This window comes from Blennius ocellaris, assembly GCF_963422515.1.
Source record: "Blennius ocellaris genome assembly, chromosome: 4".
NCBI classification, from domain to species: domain Eukaryota; kingdom Metazoa; phylum Chordata; class Actinopteri; order Blenniiformes; family Blenniidae; genus Blennius; species Blennius ocellaris.
In genome coordinates this window covers 23,122,769-23,144,817 of record NC_137653.1, presented here as the reverse complement: position 1 = coordinate 23,144,817, position 22,049 = coordinate 23,122,769, and the positions used below count along the sequence as shown (strand labels likewise).

The window sequence follows — 22,049 nt, the reverse complement described above, 5'->3', positions numbered from 1 at the left end:
AGGAATGAATAGCACATACTGGGAGCACCACAAGCTCCCTCTGTACCGACTGACGCAGCTTAAGACAGTCTCGCATGTGTTTTCTCGTCTGTGGATGGATGAACCGCATCTATCAAGTTTTATTGTGTTTATGTATTGGTCTGGTTTTGGTGGATTTGGATCACAGATTAAAAAAAAAACTATAATTACTTTTATGGGAGTTAAATCAGGGATTATGGCTTCAACCACAGTTGTTTTGTCTCTAATTGAGGGGATTTTGGTGGTGAGGTAAACACAGAGGGGTGGAAAGGGTCTCTTATCCCAGCAAACCTCTCTCACAGCCACGCTTTGCCTCCGAGCGCTGAGGTGAAAGTCATTAATGATGCCACACGCTCTGCTGAGTGAAGGGTTGAAAGTATCGGCACTACTTCTCTCTATCTTCCATACATGGGGCTTCTTTCTGCAGGAAAGGTATTATTCTTTATCCCAGTCAGGCCTCTTATTTTTTTTCCCCCCCTTATTTTCCACAGCCACAGTGACGCACGTTTCTGTAGTGACATAGATTATCTCGCTAAAAGTTTTTATAGCGGGAAGTTATAAAAAGATCTGCACATTTAAGAGAAAGGAGTGTTTTTCCCCGGCCGAGTCGAGCCACGGTCGCGTAGATTTGCAACCTGCCTTGCTGCTGTGACAGCTCCATGCATCAAACTCAACCGTACCACGTTTGAGATAATACTCGTCTTTTCTCGGCCTCGCCTCAAATCAGCAGGTTGTGCAAGAGGCTATTCATTAGAGTAGAAAGAGTTAATATCCCATCGCCCTTTGACACGTGCGTTTTATGTGGCTCTTCCCCGGGTACGGCTTGGGAAGCGCAATCAACTGCCAGGTTTTGCGGTCTCTCAATGGGACTAGTTTAAGTTTGTCCACAGTTTAAGTGGTGGCGGTCAAGCAAATCAGTGAGCTGGTTGAAGAGCAACGTGTGGGAACGCGGCTCACAATGTTCCCCAAGCGCACACCGGAACATTGTGATTCGCGCTCGATTCATGCAAATGTTTCAGGTAGCGTATCAAACAAACGAGAGCTTAAAACACAATTTTTGCAGACTCTGGAATCATTCGGATAATGTCTATAAGACGCATAACTAACTATTTTCAGGCTTTTTTTCATAGCTCAGGTCAACTCTCTCGGCAAGGGAAGAATCTAAACCCCAAGCTTTTGTCTTCTGGCAGCAGAAACATTATTTCCAAGAGAAAATGTAAAACCTTTGTTGCATTTGGGGCCTGCTTACGTGACAATGGTGCTCTGAGCCACTGACAACAGTTTTTTTGTAGATGGACAATAACAGCAATGGCGGCCTCCAGAGTGTCATGACTCCCAGTCCTTAATCTTCTAGGACTCGGTATTTGTACAGTTTACAGTAACCATAATAACAATCATGGTCTTGTGTGCATTAGGGTGGTCCAAAAAAATGTGACTCAATAAATCATTGATAGTACTCCCTAATTCTATTCCTTTTACTATTCAAATTAATATCCTCTGTTCAATTGTGCCTTTAAATTTTAAAATTGTACCATATTTTGGGGGATTTTTTTTTTTAAATGACAACTTTCATTGCAAAACACATTCAGTTTACTAATGGAACAGCTTAACAATAACAGCTTACTGAGGAAATACATTGCAGATTGTTCAATTCAGTTTACAACACTCCTTTACGTCTATGAAATTAATTTCCGAAATGCATACTTCAATGAAATTGCTATGAATTCATACAGTGTATTTACAACATTTACAGAACACATTTGTTTGTGTATATAGCTAGAGAAATGTGAGCCACTTCTAAATCGGAAGATATTGAGCAGAAATTTGAGACATATCATGAGAATGGCAAAAGATATGTATTTGGGGGTACCATCATCAATATTAGTAACTTTATTTCTTTTTGCACATATTTTGGACCACCGCAGTGTCCTTCTGAATGTCCATGTATTCGACATTGTTCTTTTTTTTTTTTTAAACAGCATTTTGTTTTCTAACATTGTTGGCCACATTCAGCCATTCACACACAAATAGAGGCAGCTGCCATGAATACTATTGGAAATATTTTGCTCAAAGACATTTTGACAAATGGACCGATAGAGGATCAAACCTTTTAAAGATGACTCAAATTCAACACAGCTATAGCCGCCCCACTATGAAAAAATGTGTTTCTGAGTTTTATAATGAAACTCAGGTGAACATACAAGTGATAGTCTGGTGAATTGATTGAATGTAAATATATTCATGCAGCTATACATCTGATAGATCTGCTGTAATCAAGAGAACTTTAAGAAACCCTGAAGACAGTAGTTGCTCATCTGACTTTGAAGTTATTCGGATGTTACTCTGCTCTAAATTTAGATGCTGGGTGTCGAGATAAATGCCTTTCAGTAATCTGAGCTGCTCACCTCACTATCACACCAGAGAGACTGTTAGCAGTGGCTTGTGTTGCTTGGTTCCTTCACAAAAACTTTGGAAAAACCCAGATTTTTATCCATGTTTTTGGAAATTCTGTGTTGAATAGACAGAAAGATGGCAATTTGCAATGATCTTATCAAATAGGGTCACGCAATGCATTCCAAATGATCATCATCTGGATATTAAACAAGGAAAATTAGCTAAATACAACAAAATCTGCAAACGGATTAATTTTTAAAACGCAGTGGTGGACACCTGTTATTGAGATGTACAAATGCGAAAGCATAAATACTGAATTCATGACAAGTCATATTGCGATTACAGCACCTGCCAATATTATGAGCATTAAGTAGCGTAATATCATGCAGTCCCCGTGAACAATGTGATCTGTCAGGCTGGGTATGGAGGAAGAAGGATGTGTCGAGTAATTTATCAAACTACATCATCAAACTGAGCAAGAGGAACGGTCCCGATTCAGTCATGGTGTCTTCGAAGCAACAGTCCGGCACCCAAGTCGTTCTGTTGACGCCGTGTCACATCATCATTAAGCAAATCACTTTTTAGAAGACCAAGAGAATTCCAAAACGTTGGCTTTATTTGGTACCAGTGAACCAATTGAAAGGCTGCTTTACCTGATTGAAGAGTATTAATGAGAAAGCAATTGCACGTTATTGACATCCACAGGCTTCCCATTTTTATGCTTCTCCCATTCAGCTGAAAATAATGTTGTAACGTTTTTCCACAGGATGACAGTGACAGCACTTCAAACGAAGGGATCTTTGTATCCAAGATCATAGAGAAAGGACCGGCGGACAAGGAGGGAGGCCTTGAAATCCACGACAGAATAACTGAGGTACGTGACCGACACTGTTGTGCTTCGTGAGAAGAAAAGAAAAGAAAAGTCGATGTGCTGTAAATGGCTGTCTGGCAACACAAAGCCGTCGCTTCAACAGTATGACTATATTGGCGACCTCTGAGCTCCAGCTGGAAGTAGCAAATGTGACACATCAAATGTGAATAAGCATTTTCGGGACTTTCGTTTTGGGCTTCAGAAAGTAAATCCCGCTGACGGCCAACGTTTCAACGTATACTTCCACCAATCAGCACTCGGGCAAAGGCTTTCTTAAGTGGGGCATCGCTGCAGATAGGTCGAGGTAAACCTGAGGCGAGGCTGTCTGACCTGTCTTAGGTTTCTTCTTCTTCTTCAGAGAGAGAGAGAGCTGTGTGTGTTTTCTTGCTTCCTAGCGAACAAATCCCTTATGACAGAGCTGCCGCGTAGCATCCTCCTCTCGCCTCTTAACAGATCCTCGTGCGGAACGGCCGGCTCACCCCGAGGTCAGCTTGAGGGATGCGCTGAAAAAACTCAACATCACAAAGGTGGCTTTTTTAGAACCGTTGACAAGCAGAGCCTCGCACAATGGCTGTATTGAAACAGAGAGGTTTGCGCGGATTACTAGTGTGTATTACCGCGTGCCACAAGATGACAAATATGGTTTGTCGCCGGCTTTATAGTCAAACCTCAGTGAAATTGCCCTCAGAGCATTCTGACCAACACATTGCTCACAGAGCTGTTTTGTGGAAAGTGTTTACACTAAAAAAAGAGAAGACTCCCAACATGTGGTTTCTGTTGATCACTCTATCCTGTCATCCCTGCTGTTGAACGCTAACTACAAACAAAAAAACAAAGAGAATCGCCGCAAGTCTGCTGGCACCAACTGTACAGCTACAAATGATAGGCTAGTTCACTAAAGCAATGCTGGCTGGCTGTGACCCGTTTGTCCTCGATTACAGTCTCTTCAAGCAGCACAATCAAGTGTCTCAATGCTTTTTGCAACTTGAGATTCGTCATGAGATCTTCAGACAAAAGGCAGCTTGAAGCAGCAGTTTACTCAGATCTCCGGGGCTCCAGGCCAAACTAGAAGTCCAAGTTGGCGGTCGTGGCTAAAGTTTGGTGGTTCAATCTGGATCTCTTCCTGTCCGTGCAAAAAAAACATCTATAGGCAAGACCGTGAATACCAAATATCTCCCATTGGAAGGCTGGAATCTTGCATGACAGCTATGTTGTGTTAATGTTGGTTTGTTTTGGTTAGGGTTCGGGTTAGTTACTCACTTATGTGCGTATCTGCGGTTGTTATGAGTCGTTGATATATTCAGGAAGGCTTCGGCCACGTTTACACACTGCTTTCAAGTGAAAACGCAAAACCTTTGTCGGAGATGGACAATAACAATAATGTTTGCCTCCAGAGCTTCATGACGCCCAGTACATGTTCTCGTGGGATCTGATAGTTTTAGAGTTGAGTCACCCGGAATAGCAATCTAACTTCATCTGTCCGTGTACTTGCTGCCGGTGTGTTCTTAAATGTTAAAAACCGCAACCGTAATGGGTCAAACCAATGGCAAACGTGCATGACATTGCAAAACGCTTAACTCGAGCACATTCATCAGAGCTTGTGTTTTTGTTCACATCTATCAGTTTGATGTTGAAAACACCTTTGAGAATGCAAAGCAAACTGGTGAAGACTTTGTTCCAGACGGACGAATCACTCCACACTGCCTAAGATAAGTCATTCAAAGTTAATTTACCAGATTTCCAAACAGAGATTAGCTTGTACGTTGGAAGAATGTGTGTCACCGCAGTTTTGGAGTCACATGTGAGCACACGAAGGCCTGGTAACCTCCTTAATGCGGCCCGATGTTGTTGTATACGGTGACTTTTGAAGGTATCGCGTGTCAAGCTGAGATTGGCCATTCATCCTTCCTCTTTTACACAAAAAGAGAGCACGGATTTCGCTGTAGGATAACACCACACTTGTGTTCGAGCTCTTGTTTGCAAAGTCACGAAACATTTAAGTCGAGAGGACGTGAAGAGCCCTAGGAGGTGGTAAACCATCTTGTCCTTTCATTGGGTAAAGAATCACCAGGCAAAACCCAACAGAATAAATCATTCAGCCATTGAAATAGTATAAATGTATAGACAGTTCAGAGTTGATATTTGACATTGCTGCTTTTCATCAGTTCAGAAACCCGATATTGGAGGGGGTTCATGTTTCGGAGAGTCCTTCTTTGTTGAGTGGTCAAAGCAAAAGTGAGACAGAGAGAGAGAAAAAAAATGCATGTCATGCTTTTTCAGTCCTGGGTGACAAATGCAACATCATGACACAGTTTTCAATTGTGTGTAACTTTAACCCCAGGTGACTGGATATGTAAACTTGTGTATTTCCAGTGTCAAATCAAGGGAAATTAATCTCTAAATGCCTGAAGGCAGTTTCATGTCATGAATTTGTGGGCTGAAACTAGCCACTTGTGTCCCATTTAGTACCGTCAGTCACATATAGTGAGACATCTGTGATGGTTACGAGTTTGTTTTTGTGAAAAGATTACAAGGAAAACTGTTTTTAAAGTACACCATGTGCTGATTGAAAACATCTTGAGAAAATAATGGAGTGAATCCACCAAAGATGTCAGTGTTTTTTCTTTTTTGTGGTGATGTGACTTACAAAAGCAGCTTTTTTGAAAAGAAACAAAGAATAGAAAAGAAAAGAAACTATTATCTTTCATCATGGTTCTTTTTTCTTTTTTAAAAATTCCCCCTAGTATCACGTTGAGCCAGTGTGAGCCGAATGTGAACATCTCAAATACATTTTCTCGGAGTCTCATTCATGTTTTGGCATAATTTATCATTAAGTTGGATGTTAGGCATAGCACATATTTATTTTTCTGGTTATTTTGGTTTATTTATATAAGAAAACAAATAAGACAGACCTAAAAGTAAGATTCCTATAGACTTTAGGTTGATTTTCATTCAAGTTTAACGTCTTATTAACGCAATACTGTTTTGTGCAACAAACCTGCCTTTCGTAACGGCAGATGCTTCACATGGTAGATTACAAGCATTTATCTCCCTAATTTAGTTGTTGAAATTTAAAACAAAGGGCAAATCACAGGGAAAGTAGGCATTTATTTTTGATCGATACAGGAAGTTCTTCACTGTGTCAGCAAAAACAAAATAACAGCAAAAAGCAAACTTTTGCACACTTTTTCATGCTTGGATGTACTTAAATGAAAAGATTCAACTCAAGTAATTTCCAGCAGTGTGCAGTGATGAGGTTTCAGCGTCAACGCCCTCATTTTCCATTCCGCGGCCAAGAAAAATGTTTGCCTCTTTCCCCCTGCGTTGAATCGGGTTTACAAGCCTGCAGAGGCCATCGTTTTGACAGGCTCGGCCGGTCCTGCCATGGGGATCAAGTGCTTTGCAAAAGGACAATCATATTACATGGAGCAGTGAAATGCTCATTCACCTGAGGAGGCTGAGAACGGCGGCGCTGTCGACAGCCGCCGAGCTGTTTTCCCCTTCCTGCAGCCGAGGTGTTAGTTCCAGTAAGTCTATATGGATGTAACATGTACATGATGATCCGCGGCCCGTCCTTCTATAACAGGCTCTTAGCGGGGGAGTGTGATAGCAGATGGCCGTCCTCTAGCCGAGCTGCGGACTGGAATGAATCAGCACATGAATACCTCCTTGTTCAGACAAACTTTTTTTTTTTTCTTCTTTTCCTCATAAGAAAAACCCCGAGCTCGTGTTTGCTTTCGCCAGCCCGTCCGCACGCTCAGAGTCTGGGCGTGTTTGTGCCAGGATTTGATAAATAAGGTTGGTTTTCAGTCTCGCAGTGGGGATCTGCCTGCACTGCAGACCGAGGCCCAGGAACTACTCATGTCCAATCAAAGCTGATCGATTGATCATGCACACATTTTTCCTTCCTTATAATCCCAACATCACACTTCACGGCTCACTTAGCAGAGCTGGAAGACTCTTCCTGCTGAGTGTTTCCCCACATAAGCAACCTCTTTCTCCAAGCTTCCCTGCTTGTGCAATCTGACTAAACCCTAATGTCACAATCCCCAGAATGGCGGTGGCTAAGCTCTCGGGCTGAAGAAGGGCGGGGGGGGGGGGGTTTCTGTGTGGGCTCCCCGAGTGTGAAAATAGGAAGAGAGCGGAGACGCCTGGGCTGCTGTCGTAAATGTCACCTTGTAAATCCTCTGCAAACATTCTCAGGTCGCAGAGGCGGAACAGCAACAAATACTTCAAAATAAACTGACATTGGGAGCCCAGTGTAAGGTTTTTTTTCTTTTTTTGTTGGAGGTGGTTTGGAAGGCACACGAAAAAAAGATCATGTTCATGATAAGACCTACAACCCATATTTTGACTCTGCTGCTCATCCAACTAATGCATGGGTAATAACATTTTAAAGGGCTCCCCAACAGTACAAGGGACCATTTGCACAATAATTCTTCAAATGAGTTGGTGCTGTTGTTTGTGTTTGTAATGAAACCACACACGTGCAGAGAATGATGCAATATAAACAGCAACAATGCAGAGTACACAGACATTGGTGTGGACAGACAGCCAAGAAGAACATGGACTGGGAGTCATGTTGTCCAGCGACCTCGCACATGTGCAAACCAACTATTTACTATGGCTGTGGTGCGCATGCACAGTAGCAGCATATCAGAAAACTTGCATTTTCCCCGTTTCCATGGAGATGGAATAAGAACAGTTTTGAAAAGTTTCTCTTTTTTCAAAATGTTGTATTTTCATTGGCTTGAAGCACCATTGTCTAGTAAACGGACACCCAAAAGGCAATAAAAGTTTTCCATTTGCACCTGAAAATGTCACGTAAATGTCATGGCTTAAGTTTGATTCCCCGAGTGTACCAGTTATTACCAAGAGGCATTGTCGTCATCCAATCCAGAAGTGTTCAGACTTTGGTCCGAGGGCCCACTGCAGACCAATGTTCAGTTTTGTTTGACCCGCAACCAATTTGAACAATATCATGGATTATGGCTTGATGGTATTGTACTTCGGTTTCAACACGAGGTGGGACTTGAACAAGATGGAGCAGAGGTCATTCTGACACAAAGGTTTCTTAGAAACTTCCTGAATAACTAGTTAAAAGTCACGTACTGAAAATGGCTAACAGTTCTGAATTACTCAACAAAATCAAAGCGCTTCAAAAAAAGCCCCCCCAAAAAAACAACTGTTGCTACTGGTAACCGAAAATGGCAAATGTTTGGACACACCCGACACACATGTCCGTTCTCTTTGCGTTAGTTTTTAAGATCTGGACATGATTTGAAGCTATAATCCCATAATCAATGTGGTAAAAGAATCTTTTATCATGATTCGAAGGGTGTGTTGAAGTGGAAAAAGCCCTCAGCTAGTCTTTCTTGATTCATTAGTTTCCCCCAATAAACAGGGCGATAAAGGTGGAAAGGCATTGCAATTAGACAAAATTGCCTCACTTGCAAAGTAAGCTCCTCTAAACTGTCACGTCGGAGATTTCCACGATCTTATTTCCACGAAGTCATTCCAATCGATCTCCTCCAGCTTGCGGCTGAAGTGAACTGCATCCTCGAGGAATTCATTTCATTTCAAGTCAGTTGCTGGCTGCAATTCTCTTTGACGCGCCGCACCTGCATTTTCTTACTTGTCAACTAGTTGTATGAGTTGCGAGGTTACCCACAGTGAAGCACTAAACACCTCAGACCTCCCCCGCAGTTCCTCAAGTGTCAAGTAGTCACCAGGCGAAGGCTGGCCTGAAACGCTGCCAGATCGCTGTTGACTGACAGCAATGGGGAGCGAGCACAGCCGCAGGGCCGCCATCTGAGGCGAAGGCGAGGGAGATGTCTGAGGAGTTATACGCAGATGACTGTGTTTTGTTTTTGCTCTTTCAGACTTTTCATGCTCCTCATGTCGATCAATAATATTTCAAGATGTTTCTGAGTGTATTCTAACATTTTCAAGGTTAAGGAGGACGGTGTCATTTCAAGAAAGACTCTTCAGTTTGCAAAGCCAGTCGGAGTCGTCGTTATGAATCTCGTCTTTCTACTAAAAATAAAAAATAATATCACATTGACATCAGCACTTTCTCTCCAAACTGATTTTCAGACTTGAGTAACCACGGTCAAACTTTGTGTTTCTCTGGCTTCTTGTTGCAGTTAAAGGAATGTCGACCTCCACATGAGCGAGGTCGCGCCCTCAGGTCCTCAAACCAGGACCTTCCTGGTTGAGGCTCAAATGTTAAAGTGACCACACTCTGACGGTTGGCTTTGGAATGACGAGCCAAAGCAGAGAAAGGGTCTCGCTGATAAGCTCTGCTGTCATTTAAAGCAGATCTTAAAACACATTTTCTGACAATTTTGTCATTTTACGATTTGCTTGGGTTGTGAGGATTTGTAGTAGTAGTTGAATCCACCTTTCTTACTCTGTTCTCCCCTCAATTTAATGTTTTTATCTTTAGCTGAACTCTGTTATCATTGGGCTGTTTTTCCAAAAGAATTTCAACTTTATTTTCTTGTCCAATATTTTTTTATTTTCACAATTCTCCCACTTTTGTGTCTTTACCTGAACTTTTAATAAAGTTTCTCTGGTGGAATCATAATGCAATTTGTGTTAACATGTGTCTTTGGGACTTCCGTGCATCAGTGTGTTCACAGGCAGTTAAGTGATTAAAACATGGTGGCGTATCGACATCACCTTGGCCACATCATCAGTCGGATGACGAACTGTAAAGATGAACACATTGTAGAGAGAATTGTGTCAGAAAAATCTGGCTTTGAGGGGAATCTGAGGTGAATCTGAGGTGAATCGTTCAGCTGTCTAACAGGCTCACTTTTTGGACTTGGCTGCTTGTTGGGTAATCTGAAAGTTGTGTATTTAGCATGTCATCGGTTCGTCTGGAACAAAAACCAAATGTCAGCCTTGGAACGCAGTGGCGTGATTGGCCGGCCTCCACTGTCACTAATAAGTTGTCGCAGCACATGGCATCCTCAGCAGGACATGTGCCAAAAGTTCCCCGGGCGTTATTTCTGCCCCGCAGGGCTCTGAGGAGCAGACATAGAAGTTATTTCCCTAAGGGGGGGATCACATGTTTGGCATTCTGAGGCAAGAAGCAGGCCTTTGTCAGGCCCTTTTATTGGATTTCGGCCCCTGCGCAGGCAGTGTGTTTATTCCCCAGATGGAGCCGGCTGAATGTGGCCCCGCTCTGTTACTCCCGACTGGCCCCGAGACGGGATGAACCCACCCCGGGCTAAGCGGGCCAATCCCAGCAGCGGGCCACATTCCTGTGCCCCCGTGGTCCAGTCGAGGCAAGGGAGCAGGACATTAAATCAAATCTAACTTTAAAGAGTCCATAATCAGCTTCTGGTGGGAGCCGCTGCCCTGTGCGGCGCGGGCTTTAAGAAGCCAGGACAAGCACATCTTTGTTTTCCGCGGCTCCGTTTAGTGGGGAAAAAAATACCTTTTGGAGATGGTGTGAGGTGAGCTTTACGCCTCTGCTCCAGCCAGAAGGCCGCCCCGTCGGCTTTCTTCCTCTCCCCTCTACCCCGTTTAAACAGCTTGTGTCCTCAAAGGCGAGCCGATGCTTGATGGTTTTCGTGGAGACGTACAGTCTGGCCTTACTGTAAAATGTGTTTGCTCTGCACCAACACGACTCCCGGCCCGGCGTTCTGCTCAGTGGAGCTGCCGAGGCCCCGAAAAAGGTTTCAGACGAGACAGACAGGTGTAATTAAGGCCAATCTTCCTGCCAATCAATCAGTGGTCGTGCGCAAAGGGATCGGCAACAATCAGCTCAGGTTGCTCTGCCAGCTGCTTCTCAAGTTGGCCCCTGATCCCCCCCCCACCTCCCCCACCCCCCACCCCCTCGAGCACAGACTGCCCACCAACTCCTAATTAACTACCCTCAATTAAACCCTAATAGGCTGATTAACAGACCCTTAGTTGTGCTGTAATGGCCCGTCGTTTCCTCCCAGTGCCCCTCTGAAATGTATCCCGACCCCAGCATGTTAATCACCGCCCACTCTTTCTCTCTGTCTCTCTCTCTCTCTCTCTCTCTCTCTCTCTCTCTCTCTCTCTCTCTCTCCATCTCACTCTCTCCAACAGTGCAGAGACGATTTTAGCAGACTTTGAAAGCGGCGTGTTTCCATCTGGCCGAACTCCCCTGAGACGGTTTCAGGCTGTTCTGAAATAGAGCGACTGAAAGGCAGTTAGCTCAATACTCGGGTCCAAGGCCCCATTTACTCAACATTTCAAGTCAAAATGCATCGTTTTTGCAACAAGTTTCATGTTTACACAGCAACGTTTTGAAAACGATGTCTGTTTACATCATATTCATGTAAATGGACACACAAAACGCTGCAAAAGTTTTCCATTTTCACCTGAAAACGATCGAATGGGGCCTGAAGTTTGTGACCAGAGGATCCTCACACGTGATCAATGCAAAGGTGAAGTTGCATCAAGGATGACACTCTTATTTTATGAGTATCACCTAAGTGTTGGTAAACAGTTACATTGATGCATATGAGCCCTTTTGTACATTTCTCCTTTAGTAGCAGCTCTAAATGTTATGTTATAATGAATAAAGAGAGAAGGGAATACAATATCTCAAGATATTTCAGAAAAATGCTTAAAGTTTTAAGTCCACATCCAATAAGCTTAAGTAACTTCAGCTGAAACATTTTATGAGCATGACTTCCCTTTTCACTGATTTACCTTTGTTTTTTGATATTGTTATACTGACTTTGCAAAACATAAAGCTGTGTAAGAGGCAATCATAGCAAAACAGTGATTTTGTATTAGTAACATGGATTCAGTTGTAGCATATCACCGCAATTTCTAACTATTCGTGATTTAAAAATTAAAGTATATCCTATAACTCTGTCAATACCAAAGCAATGACATCCATATGAAAGATAATTTGTGTTGTTTTCTTTTGAATGGTACAAAAACTGACCACGAGGCATTTCTTCATTGAACAATTACCGTATTTTCCGCACTATAAGGCGCACCTAAATACCTCAAATTTTCTCAAAAGCTGCCAGTGCGCCTTATAACCCGGTGTGCCTTATATATGGAAGAATTGCTCTACTTGAGACTGCTATTTGACAGCTGAACAACCAGAAGCTTTTATTTTGACAACTCTAACTTCGCAACCGGATCTTCAGAGCGGACGACGCTCCACAAAACACATTCATCACTCATGGTTGCACACCAACATTCTAACAAACCAAAATAAACTAGATGAAATAATTACTCCCTAAACTGGGGAACAAAAACACAGCATAAACACAATCAACACAACACCAAGCCCAACAACGACCCACAATAACCTCCAACAACACAAAACATGAATTCCCATCATGCCTTGCATCCTGAGCTCCTCAGTGCAGCCAGTAGCTGCAATGAATTGTGGGAGTTTCTGTTTGTGGTGTTTTAAATGCAATTATTGGGGGTTATATTTGGTTTGTGGTGTCGGTAATAATTGTGTTGTGTTGTGTTTTTGTTGCTTAGTTCATGTAGTTTAGTTTATTACCGCAAGTTGTAAGTTGTCAACCAGCAGTGAAGAAAGTTTTGTGTGTAGTGTCCTCCTGGCATAGGCCGCAAGTAGGACTATCAAAATAAAGTGTGTGCACCTCTCTGGGTGTTAGAATCAGTGGAAAATGTAACCTAATGCCTTTGAGCTATAAAGGTTGCTGACCACTGGTCTATTCCATGCGCCTTATAATGCGGTGCGCCTTATATATGAACAAAGTTGTAAATTATGTCAGTCAATGTAGGTGCGCCTTATAATCCGGTGCGCCTTATAGTGTGGAAAATACGGTATTCCGTTTTAATGTTCCTTCCCCTTTCAACCTGTTTTCAGTTGCAAAGCACATGTCCTTCAGCCTGTGTCTGTAAAGTGTTCTTCATGCTCAGCAATGTGACACATGGTGTTGGTCTTGGCAGCATTGCTTAACATGATTTTGTCTGGAACTCTTACGTAACTGTACGGCTTGAGAACACTTATTGTGGCATGCCGCATCCTTCAGCATTACTTCCAAACTGTTTGGGGGGAAAAAGATTTTTAGCATGTGCAAAATATTAAGTTGAAGAACAATAACTAATGAAACACCTCCCAACACTTTGATCTTATTCAATTGGTGTTTTGGGGTTTTATTTATTTATAGTTTTTGCTTTGGTTTGTGGAATTTCCTTTTTTTCATGTTGTCTTCTTGTTGTATATAAAAACGTTTTTTGTCAACTTTTAAATTCTACACTGTTCATGAATGAAGCAGTCAGGCATGTTCGAGAATAAAATAACAACAAATCATCATAATTCAAATCAATGGATTTATGCTCTGGCCAGATGTTTTGACATCTAATCAGATGAAGGCTTATTGATTGTGCTGGTAACATATTTATTAAGGGCAGGAGACGAAAGCACGAAAATCAAGGAAAACTGACGAAGGCTCCGTTTATACTATGTTTCAAGTGAAACGCGTTGTTTCTGCCTTAAACATGAGTATATGTATGTTAATGTTGGCCTAAATATAATAGGAACTGTAGATATGCATGTGATATTAAGGGGAAAAAAGAAACTCATGCAGTAAAGTTGGATTCGTCCAAGGATTTAGAATTTGTAGAATCCCTCACAATTCACTCTTTCATGAAAAGTATATTGCATATGTTGATATCTCATTAAACTTCCAATATATTCTACAACCCTGATAAATATGTCCACTGAACAGACCTGGGCATCATAAGGCCCGTGTTGCTCTTTAACTCTGCTTGACCGGCCCTCAGGTGTCACCAGGAATCCTGTTTATTATTTACTTGATAACAACAGTAGCCAAACATGTTAAATGGCGGCATTGACCACAGCTTAACACTTTGCGTTACAACCTGGGACTGGTTCAGCCAATTAACCCAGATGTATTGTAACATGTACAGTAGTCGTTTATTCCACTTTTATGGATTTGTCACATTGTGACAAGGAGGAAAATCAGCAGGAAGTGGGTGAGGGAGGGGGCGCTTCATACAGGGAAGTCAATTAGGCATAACATCTGACTGCTAAGACTCAGTGGTCGACTTGAGAATAAATCACCATATGTTGGCATGTTTGCGTCCCTGTTTGAGTCTCGACAGTTTCATTGCATATAGTAAAAGTTCAGTCGAACAACTCGTACCAACTGGATCCCCGCGCCTCTGTTTAATGATGTGGGGACTTTTGCCGAGCTATCCTGCAGATTCCATCTATGTCTCGTCGGCAGAAGCCGCCGAGATGCTCGTATTTACTTGTATGGAAATTACTGTGTGCCAACAGTGATTGAAACCCTGATCCAGCGTTGGTCTGGAGGCAGATTAGAAGCTATAGATTTTTGCTCATCAATCAAAATGTCATGAGTACGCTCGTCCTCCTTTCATATGGAACCATTACTGTTGTTGCTCTGCTGAGATGATGAAGTGGACTTCATTTCTTTTCCCACAGCTCTTTGTGACTTTAATCTCCGCTTGCTGTTAATCACCTACAGTAGCATTGATTCTTTAGAGTGACTTCATCATAACACACTTTTTTTTTTCTTTTTCTGTTAAGTCACACATCTGAGTTTTTTGGATTCTCAAGTCACAAAAGTACAAGTCGGGCTTTAAATATCATTGGCAAGATAATAAGGCCAGGTTGAACCTAAGGATTCTGTCATTAATTGTAGCTGTCTCCTACCCTGGGGGTACTTTGTATTCTCTGAGAGGAGAAGGGGACGCGCCTCAGGCTGTGGCCCTCGCCACAGAGCAGGCCTCGACCATCACACAGCGCATGATGGATGTGCTGCTGTGCGCTCTGGATTGCTTTCACCAGACTGTCACTCTCTTATCTGAGCTCAGTGCGAATGACTTGGTTCCATACATTCGATCCGTTGGGATGAGATCAATCTGTCGCCCCATTCCCAAACATATTCTCACTATGTGCAATTTTTCTTCCCGAAAAGATTTCAGAAATGTCTTTCATTGACTGGTGTTACAAGCGTGTGCCGACTGTAACATTATAATTCTGCTATGGCAGTTTTCATGTTTGTTCTTACCCAAAAGCTAATAAAACCTTTGTGTTTTATTAATGTATTAAGGTCATCGACATTTAGGCCCCATGTACATGATGCATTAAGTGAAAATGCATTACTATTGCAGTTTTGATTCAGAAAAGATTTGCGCTTTACATGGTTTTACGCTTTGCACGTTTCACATAGAAAGGGCAGAAACACTGAAAATGATGTAGTTGTCATGCCAGGCCACTAGTTGGTGTTGGGTTTTAAAAATGAAACCACACACTCACGCAGAGAACATATGCTATAAACTTTTAAGAATGGCGAGTGTACAAACATTTCGTATGGACAGACGACCAAGTTGGATTGTTATTTTGGGTGACTCAACTATAAAACCTCCCAGGAGAATATGGACCAGGTGTCTAAACACTCTGATGGTTGCTGTTGTTGTCCATCTCGCTGTGCATGTGCTGAAAACCTATTCAATACGGCCATGGTGAGCATGCACAGTAGTAGCATTTGATAAAAGTTGAGTTTTTCCCCATTTCCACAATGAAAAGAGCGTTTTTAAAAAGTTCTACCTTGGAAGCCATTTTCAAAAAGCTGTATTTTCAGTGGCTCCCAACACTGATGTCCTGGAAATGGACGCCCAAAAGGCAAAGAGAAATTTCAGTTTTTACTTGAAAGTATTGTCAGAGCCTCAATTATTTATGAAGCAGAATCTATGACAAAGTAGGACATTGTAAAACCACAAATTTACAGTTTACATCACAATTTCTCAGTTTTAGTCAGTCAGCTTCATCAGATTCAGGTGCAGGGAAATATCGAAAATATAATGCAGGATGGTGGACTTTCTGCAACATAACCTCCAAATAAGGGACTAATAAACTGAATGAAAAAATTATAATAATGCTGTGTGTGGGCTGAATGCAACACAATGCATGATGCGCGTTATTGTGATGGGATATTTACCAGCAAAGAACACAGACTGCCAGTAATATGCAAAGAAGTAGTAGTAGGAATATCTTTGTGGTGCCCATCAGTTACAATACGTTGCTTTTGAAAAAAGTTAAAGTTGTCCAGTTCTGCATGTGGCTCAATGCATCTTTCCACACGATTGCACTTGTTTGACCAACATGAAAGGACCGTCTGGATAAAGCCTTTGCCATTTAGCAAATGTTTAACCAAAGTTGCTATAGGCTTGTGAGCTCCCTGAACATTAGGCACAGGATGTATTAATTATTTGTAGGCTTTTTCTTTTACACTTTTGCACTCATTATATTGTCAGCATGTGTACTGCAGTACCTTCAGAAAGAAGTCAGTGGGAAACTTTTTAGATCTTCTACTAACAATGACAGTGTAAACAATGATTCTGATTCTGGTTCCACCGCTCACTCTACCCAGGTTACGCTCTTTCACAGCTCATGTGAAGAACTGTGATTACTATGGAGGCGTCTCTTATTTGGAATTCAAAAATAACCACCAGAAAATAGTTAAATAACATCTTGAGGACTCACTAAGTTTGAATATAATTGTATTGTAAAGTTCTAGACAGTGTAAAGCAATGGTTCACACTTTAATTCAACCCATTATTTGTTCACACTTTGTCACTTAATAGGAAAGTTTTCCCAAAAGTGTAGCGGCCATAGCCCGCGCAGCTGCCAGCAGATGTTAGTTTTCACTTTGTGAGGCTCCATTAGAACTTAACAGATGCAAGGCGCACTGGGCTGACATCACCGTACATAATCGCCCCTCCTGTACGTGACAGATGTTCGGTAATGTCTGGGCTAATTGGAATACACCAACACACGGCTCTTAAAAACTTTTGCACGTGTGCCTGAACTTAACATATTTGTGTACAGTAGTCCTGCCGCGCAGACTTAATCACAACAGCTGCTCTTTAGACTTCAAGGCGTGGAGTAAACAAACGGGGCGATATAGCCTACTGGGATAAATAATGAATCTATATGTTATATTATATTATATACATATTATTACTTTCCCCTGGTATTGGAGATGTTTTGAATATTTTTTACATATTTGACTTCAAGATCGTTTGTGAATTTAGCAATGGTGTTTTGAAATACCATTTTATTCAAACGTTTTGTTAACTGAGGTGTTAACTGAAGTTATAAGGAAAAACAGAACAATTAGTCACATGTTTTGTTGCCACCGATAAGGGGGGGGGGGGGGAACACATTCACATAAATAACACCTCACTGTTTTGTAGAATTAAACAGAGTACTTAGTATTAAGTCGTACAGTTTAAATTGGTAAAATGTTTCAGTTTCAAATGAGATAGTGTTATGATGTGGAACTTATTTCAATAATGACTATTATAAATTAAAACTTACTTTCCTGTACGATATTGTCATTCCCATGCCTTTCTGCATATATATATGCATTAAAGCTATTATTATTCATTTTAAGAAATCAAAGGAAGAATGACAGGGAGGAAAAAGGTTTGAGTGAAATGTATTGGCGAAAATATCTGACAAGATGCCTCTGATCTGATTTCTGTCATAATGTTGGATTTCAAAGTATATTAGACACATTTGGAAGGATTATTAAGTATATTTGACACAAATACATAGACACTGACAGCTGCCCAGAGCGCAAACTCAACAGGAGCGCACCGTGCACCGGCCCAGATGCGGTCTTCAGAAGTGACGACCTTGAGCGATGCGTTCAGGTGCTCGTTAACATGTCGGAAGGCGGGCTTCAGGCACGTTAATGAGCTGCGGGGCTCATACAGTAGTGATGTTACATGCTTTTCCAGTATTATTGATTTGAAGGATTGGATTTCAAAGTGTCTTTGTAACGGTGTAAAGACATTGCAGTGTCCCGCTGTCAGAACGGAAAAACGCCGCTTCGCAGCTGACCGCTTTGAGTGATTGCGTTCAGGTGCATCACGTAAGAGGACCTTCTGACATGTTAACGAGCTGCAGGGCTCCTACAGTGGCAACGTTACATGATAAACATGATCAAAATATGACTGATACAGTCATTAGCGAGCTGGAATGTGCAGCGCAGCACAAGGCAGTGCCACAGTTTCAGGTGGGGGGTGTCATGCGTGCAAAGAAGAACGTTCTTTGCGAAAATAAAAAGCCATATGATACTATACTGAATATATATGACATATACTAGATATATGAAACATATATAAAATGTCAATTACAAATAATATGTAAAAGAAATTCTGAAATGTCATCCGTGGACGACATGTCTGGGGTTGCAGTTTTGTTGTTAGAGTTGTCCTTCAATCCAGTGATGCTGCCTTAAAAGAGATCTACCTCATTACCATCAAACTGGCTTCAAAGCCCTGCTGTCAGTATGAGTTTGTAAAAACACATCATATAATAGCTATTCGAGAGGGTTTTTGGCTATTTCACTGTATTTTCCATCAGAAGGTTTCATTAAAATTGGCTTTATGTTGAGATTGTAGTCATTTTTGGTAGAATTTGTTTGAGTTTGTGAAAATATAGACAGTTTCATCACATATACTCTGCGCCACAACAAAGAAAAACTTCAAAGTTTGATTTTAAAGGTTAATATGGCACTAGTATACCAGTGTGAGCTGTATGTTGCCTCTGAACTAAAGTGTGTTTGACACTTCTGGACTCGAGGCTCCGCACTGCAGGATGCATACTGTCGGCGCAGCCTTAATCCTGACATTGCGTCCCCCCACTGCCCCTCAATCCTTTCCATTCAAGAAGGTCTCGAGCTCCCCTCCATTCAGCATCCAATTAGCGGCGCTGGTGGCTGCTGCCGCCGCCTTTTCTCATGCAAATGTGTGCAAATAGAAAACATTGTTCGTCGGCGTGGGCTCTCCCGTCTCTGTTATGCCGCTTTGCTCGGGCCTTTTTCTCTCCTTTTCCCCAGAGAGAGATGTTCCCTTTCAAGCGCTACCTCTCTGTCTCATTCAAGACTTCCTCTTTTCCTTTGACAAACAGCCCGGAGGAATGGTCGAAGCTGGCTCATTGAGCAAGTTTTTCAGGGACAGGAAGGGAAAAAAAAAAAAGAGCAAAAGAGAGAAGGGAGAGAGATGTTGAGCGGATGCCTCCCTCGCACATCCCCACTCATGTCTCATTTCATTTTCCTTTTTTTCCTCCACTCAGAGGATGAGTTATTCTATAGCAAGAAGTGCTGCATGCTCGCTGCCAATGCTCCCTTTTCTTTGAGAATATGCAGGTGCTTTTCACTGCCAAGTGCGCGCTTCTCTGCACTCTAATTCCACCTGTGTTTCTGTGCTGATACATGCCACATGGTCTGTCATCACCAGTTTCAAAAAACGAGATCTGCTGGCTTGGCATTAAAAGAAGCGAGTTTTATGCTACAATATTCAGACCCCCATGTGTGAATGCATTTTTGGTTCTTTCTAGTGGAGGGGGTGCGGAGTTTCTGCATTTAAGCGCAAACTTGTGCTTCTATTAATCCACTTTATTGGAAGCACATGTTTAATAACTTCTGTAACCTTTTCGTCCTCTCTTTAAAAAAGGGTACACCTTGTACCTGGAGTTGAGCAAGTTGTGTCCACAAATTCCTGAAGATCCCGACACATGATAGGGCTCATGGTTCAGAGAACCGCGAGAAGCCGCGGGACCACCGGCTGAGCGCGCCGAGCCCCGTGCCAAGGTCAACGCCAAGGTGTCAATACAGATGCCTGTGCTGCTGCCCGCCTAACAGAGGGGAGCTTTGATCAGCGCCTCGGTGGGAAGATGTAGCTTTTAATCAGAGAGGCATGCCGGCGGACGCACAGTGGCGGCCATTTTGTCTGCATCTTGGACCGAGATCCAAGCAGACCCCCTCCCACCGTGATTGATATGTGCAGGTGGTAAAGGATATCCCCCTGAGTGAGAGTTCCCAGCTAACTTGAAAGAGAGTATTTTCTGTCCTCGCCATCTTATGAAAACAGGAGTTTCAAAGCAGAAAGCCAAGAGTGCAGCCAAGAAAAGAAAAGGTCTAATTTAATGTCTAATGTCTCTAATGTCACACCTATCCTGGTTGGACAAAAGGCCTTTGTAAGGCCATTGTAGGTCCCTTTCTTCATTTTTTTTTTTTTTTTTACTCTAGTGCTTAAGCATAAGCCAAGCTCCTTTCGAACTCACTGGTAAAGACAGAAATAAACAGTTTCCACACTGTCTCTTCTACTGCAACATTTTCTCTGAAAACAAATGGAGGGAACCTGTCAATGGCTTAAAAAGGAAAATGGCATTGAAATGTTTTCTTGTGAGAGGTTCTGGTTTATGTGTGGAAAGAGGATAGATAAACGTTTACTCTTGTTTTGGCTTGTTTTCTGAAGAACATTTCACACTGGGGTGTTTTTTTGTTTCTCCACGGGTCAACACTATTTTAACAGAGATTTTTGTGCACTCAGGCAAAGATAAGCTTTTTCGTGCACCAGACTTTGACCTCCATTGTCCGCATGGGGGACAGAAACTTTTTTGTTAACAAGAAGTTTTTTTTGTAGCTCCTTGATGATCCGTGTCCACATGAACATACTGTAGTTGTTATATCAGGCCTGTAGTGGTGCTATAACTCCACAACAGAAATGCACAAAAAAATAAAAAATAAATAAAATAACCAAAGATGAGAAACTCAAAACGCATACAATGGAAGTAATAAATGCATGAGTAAGAAAAGAATTGTTTGTGTTGACCACTTGGTTTATAAAGGCAACAAATTACAGTAGAATGCGGGCTTTTGTTGTGAAAGTCAGAACAATCTTGGCAGCTGCTGCAGCATGTATGCAACCCTATAATCCAACGTTATTGTGTTGTTGGTTGGCATGGTTACCGGATGAAAGAAGTCAGGCTACGAAGGGCATTATACTATTTTTTGTGATAGAGATGGAGTGGAAGGAACTGGAACTCCCATGTGATTAAAAAAAAAAAACATGTTTGGATACAAATAAACCTGCTTCTGTGTGGGCGGGACCTTAAACATATTTGACGTATCGCCACAATACCCTCATACCCTCTAACAGTATGTCCAGTACCAGCGTTTTATAAAAGTTACATTTTCAGTGGCTCAAAGCACCAATGTCAAGCACACGCATACCTAAAACATTTTTATTTTGTCGTATAAATGTGGATTTATTATTGGTTATTATGCCTCCATACCATGATTTATTCAACACCAGTGAAAGGACACAAAAAAAGAGGTTCTATACTCAACTGAACTTAGATTTAGGTATTTTTTTGCGGTAGCCTATGTGAATCTTTAAGTTAGTCATTTTTCCAAAACTTGGATGATATTACCCTGTTAAAAATTGATGGTATGAACAACACATGAGAAAGCCCTTCTGTAAAACCCCAAGGATATAACCCAGGAATAAATCTGAAAAGTTGAGGGTGAGTTGGTGTTGCTGAAGTGAAGGTTTCTGGCTCAGACTATGAAATAAACCTCAAATGTTGTCTTTAATATGACTTCTTTTTGACATCTTCTGAAGTTTCTCATGCTCTGAGCCAGAAATCGCCACTTCAGCAGATCTGGGATGCACCAAACTTTCCAGGTTTTTTTTTTCTAAAATTGACCTGGATTTCAGACTGCATATTCCATTAAGTACTGGCTCTGTTGCGTACTTACAAAAAACTTTTAATACAGTTGTCTCAATTTTAGGGATGGGGCCGATCCGATCCAGTATCGGTATCGGAACCCGATACCAACAGAATTCATGGATCGGAAATTTCCAATCTGCAAAAACGGCACTGACATCAAAACAATGAACAGCAGCTCCTCCGCCATAGCAGGTGATTCACACCTCC

At 41.9% G+C, this 22,049-nt stretch overlaps 1 protein-coding gene across 2 annotated transcripts in view; it reads left to right on the top strand.

Annotated features, from left to right (window-relative positions):
* The window catches only part of pdzrn3b (PDZ domain containing RING finger 3b), a 125,512-nt gene that overhangs the window by 8,308 nt on the left and 95,155 nt on the right, over window positions 1-22,049 (top strand). For both annotated transcript variants that reach the window (XM_080495215.1, XM_080495214.1), the window contains one exon: window positions 3,179-3,286. In XM_080495215.1, coding sequence (XP_080351341.1) covers window positions 3,179-3,286 — 108 coding nt within the window. The remainder of the gene's footprint in view (window positions 1-3,178; window positions 3,287-22,049) is intronic.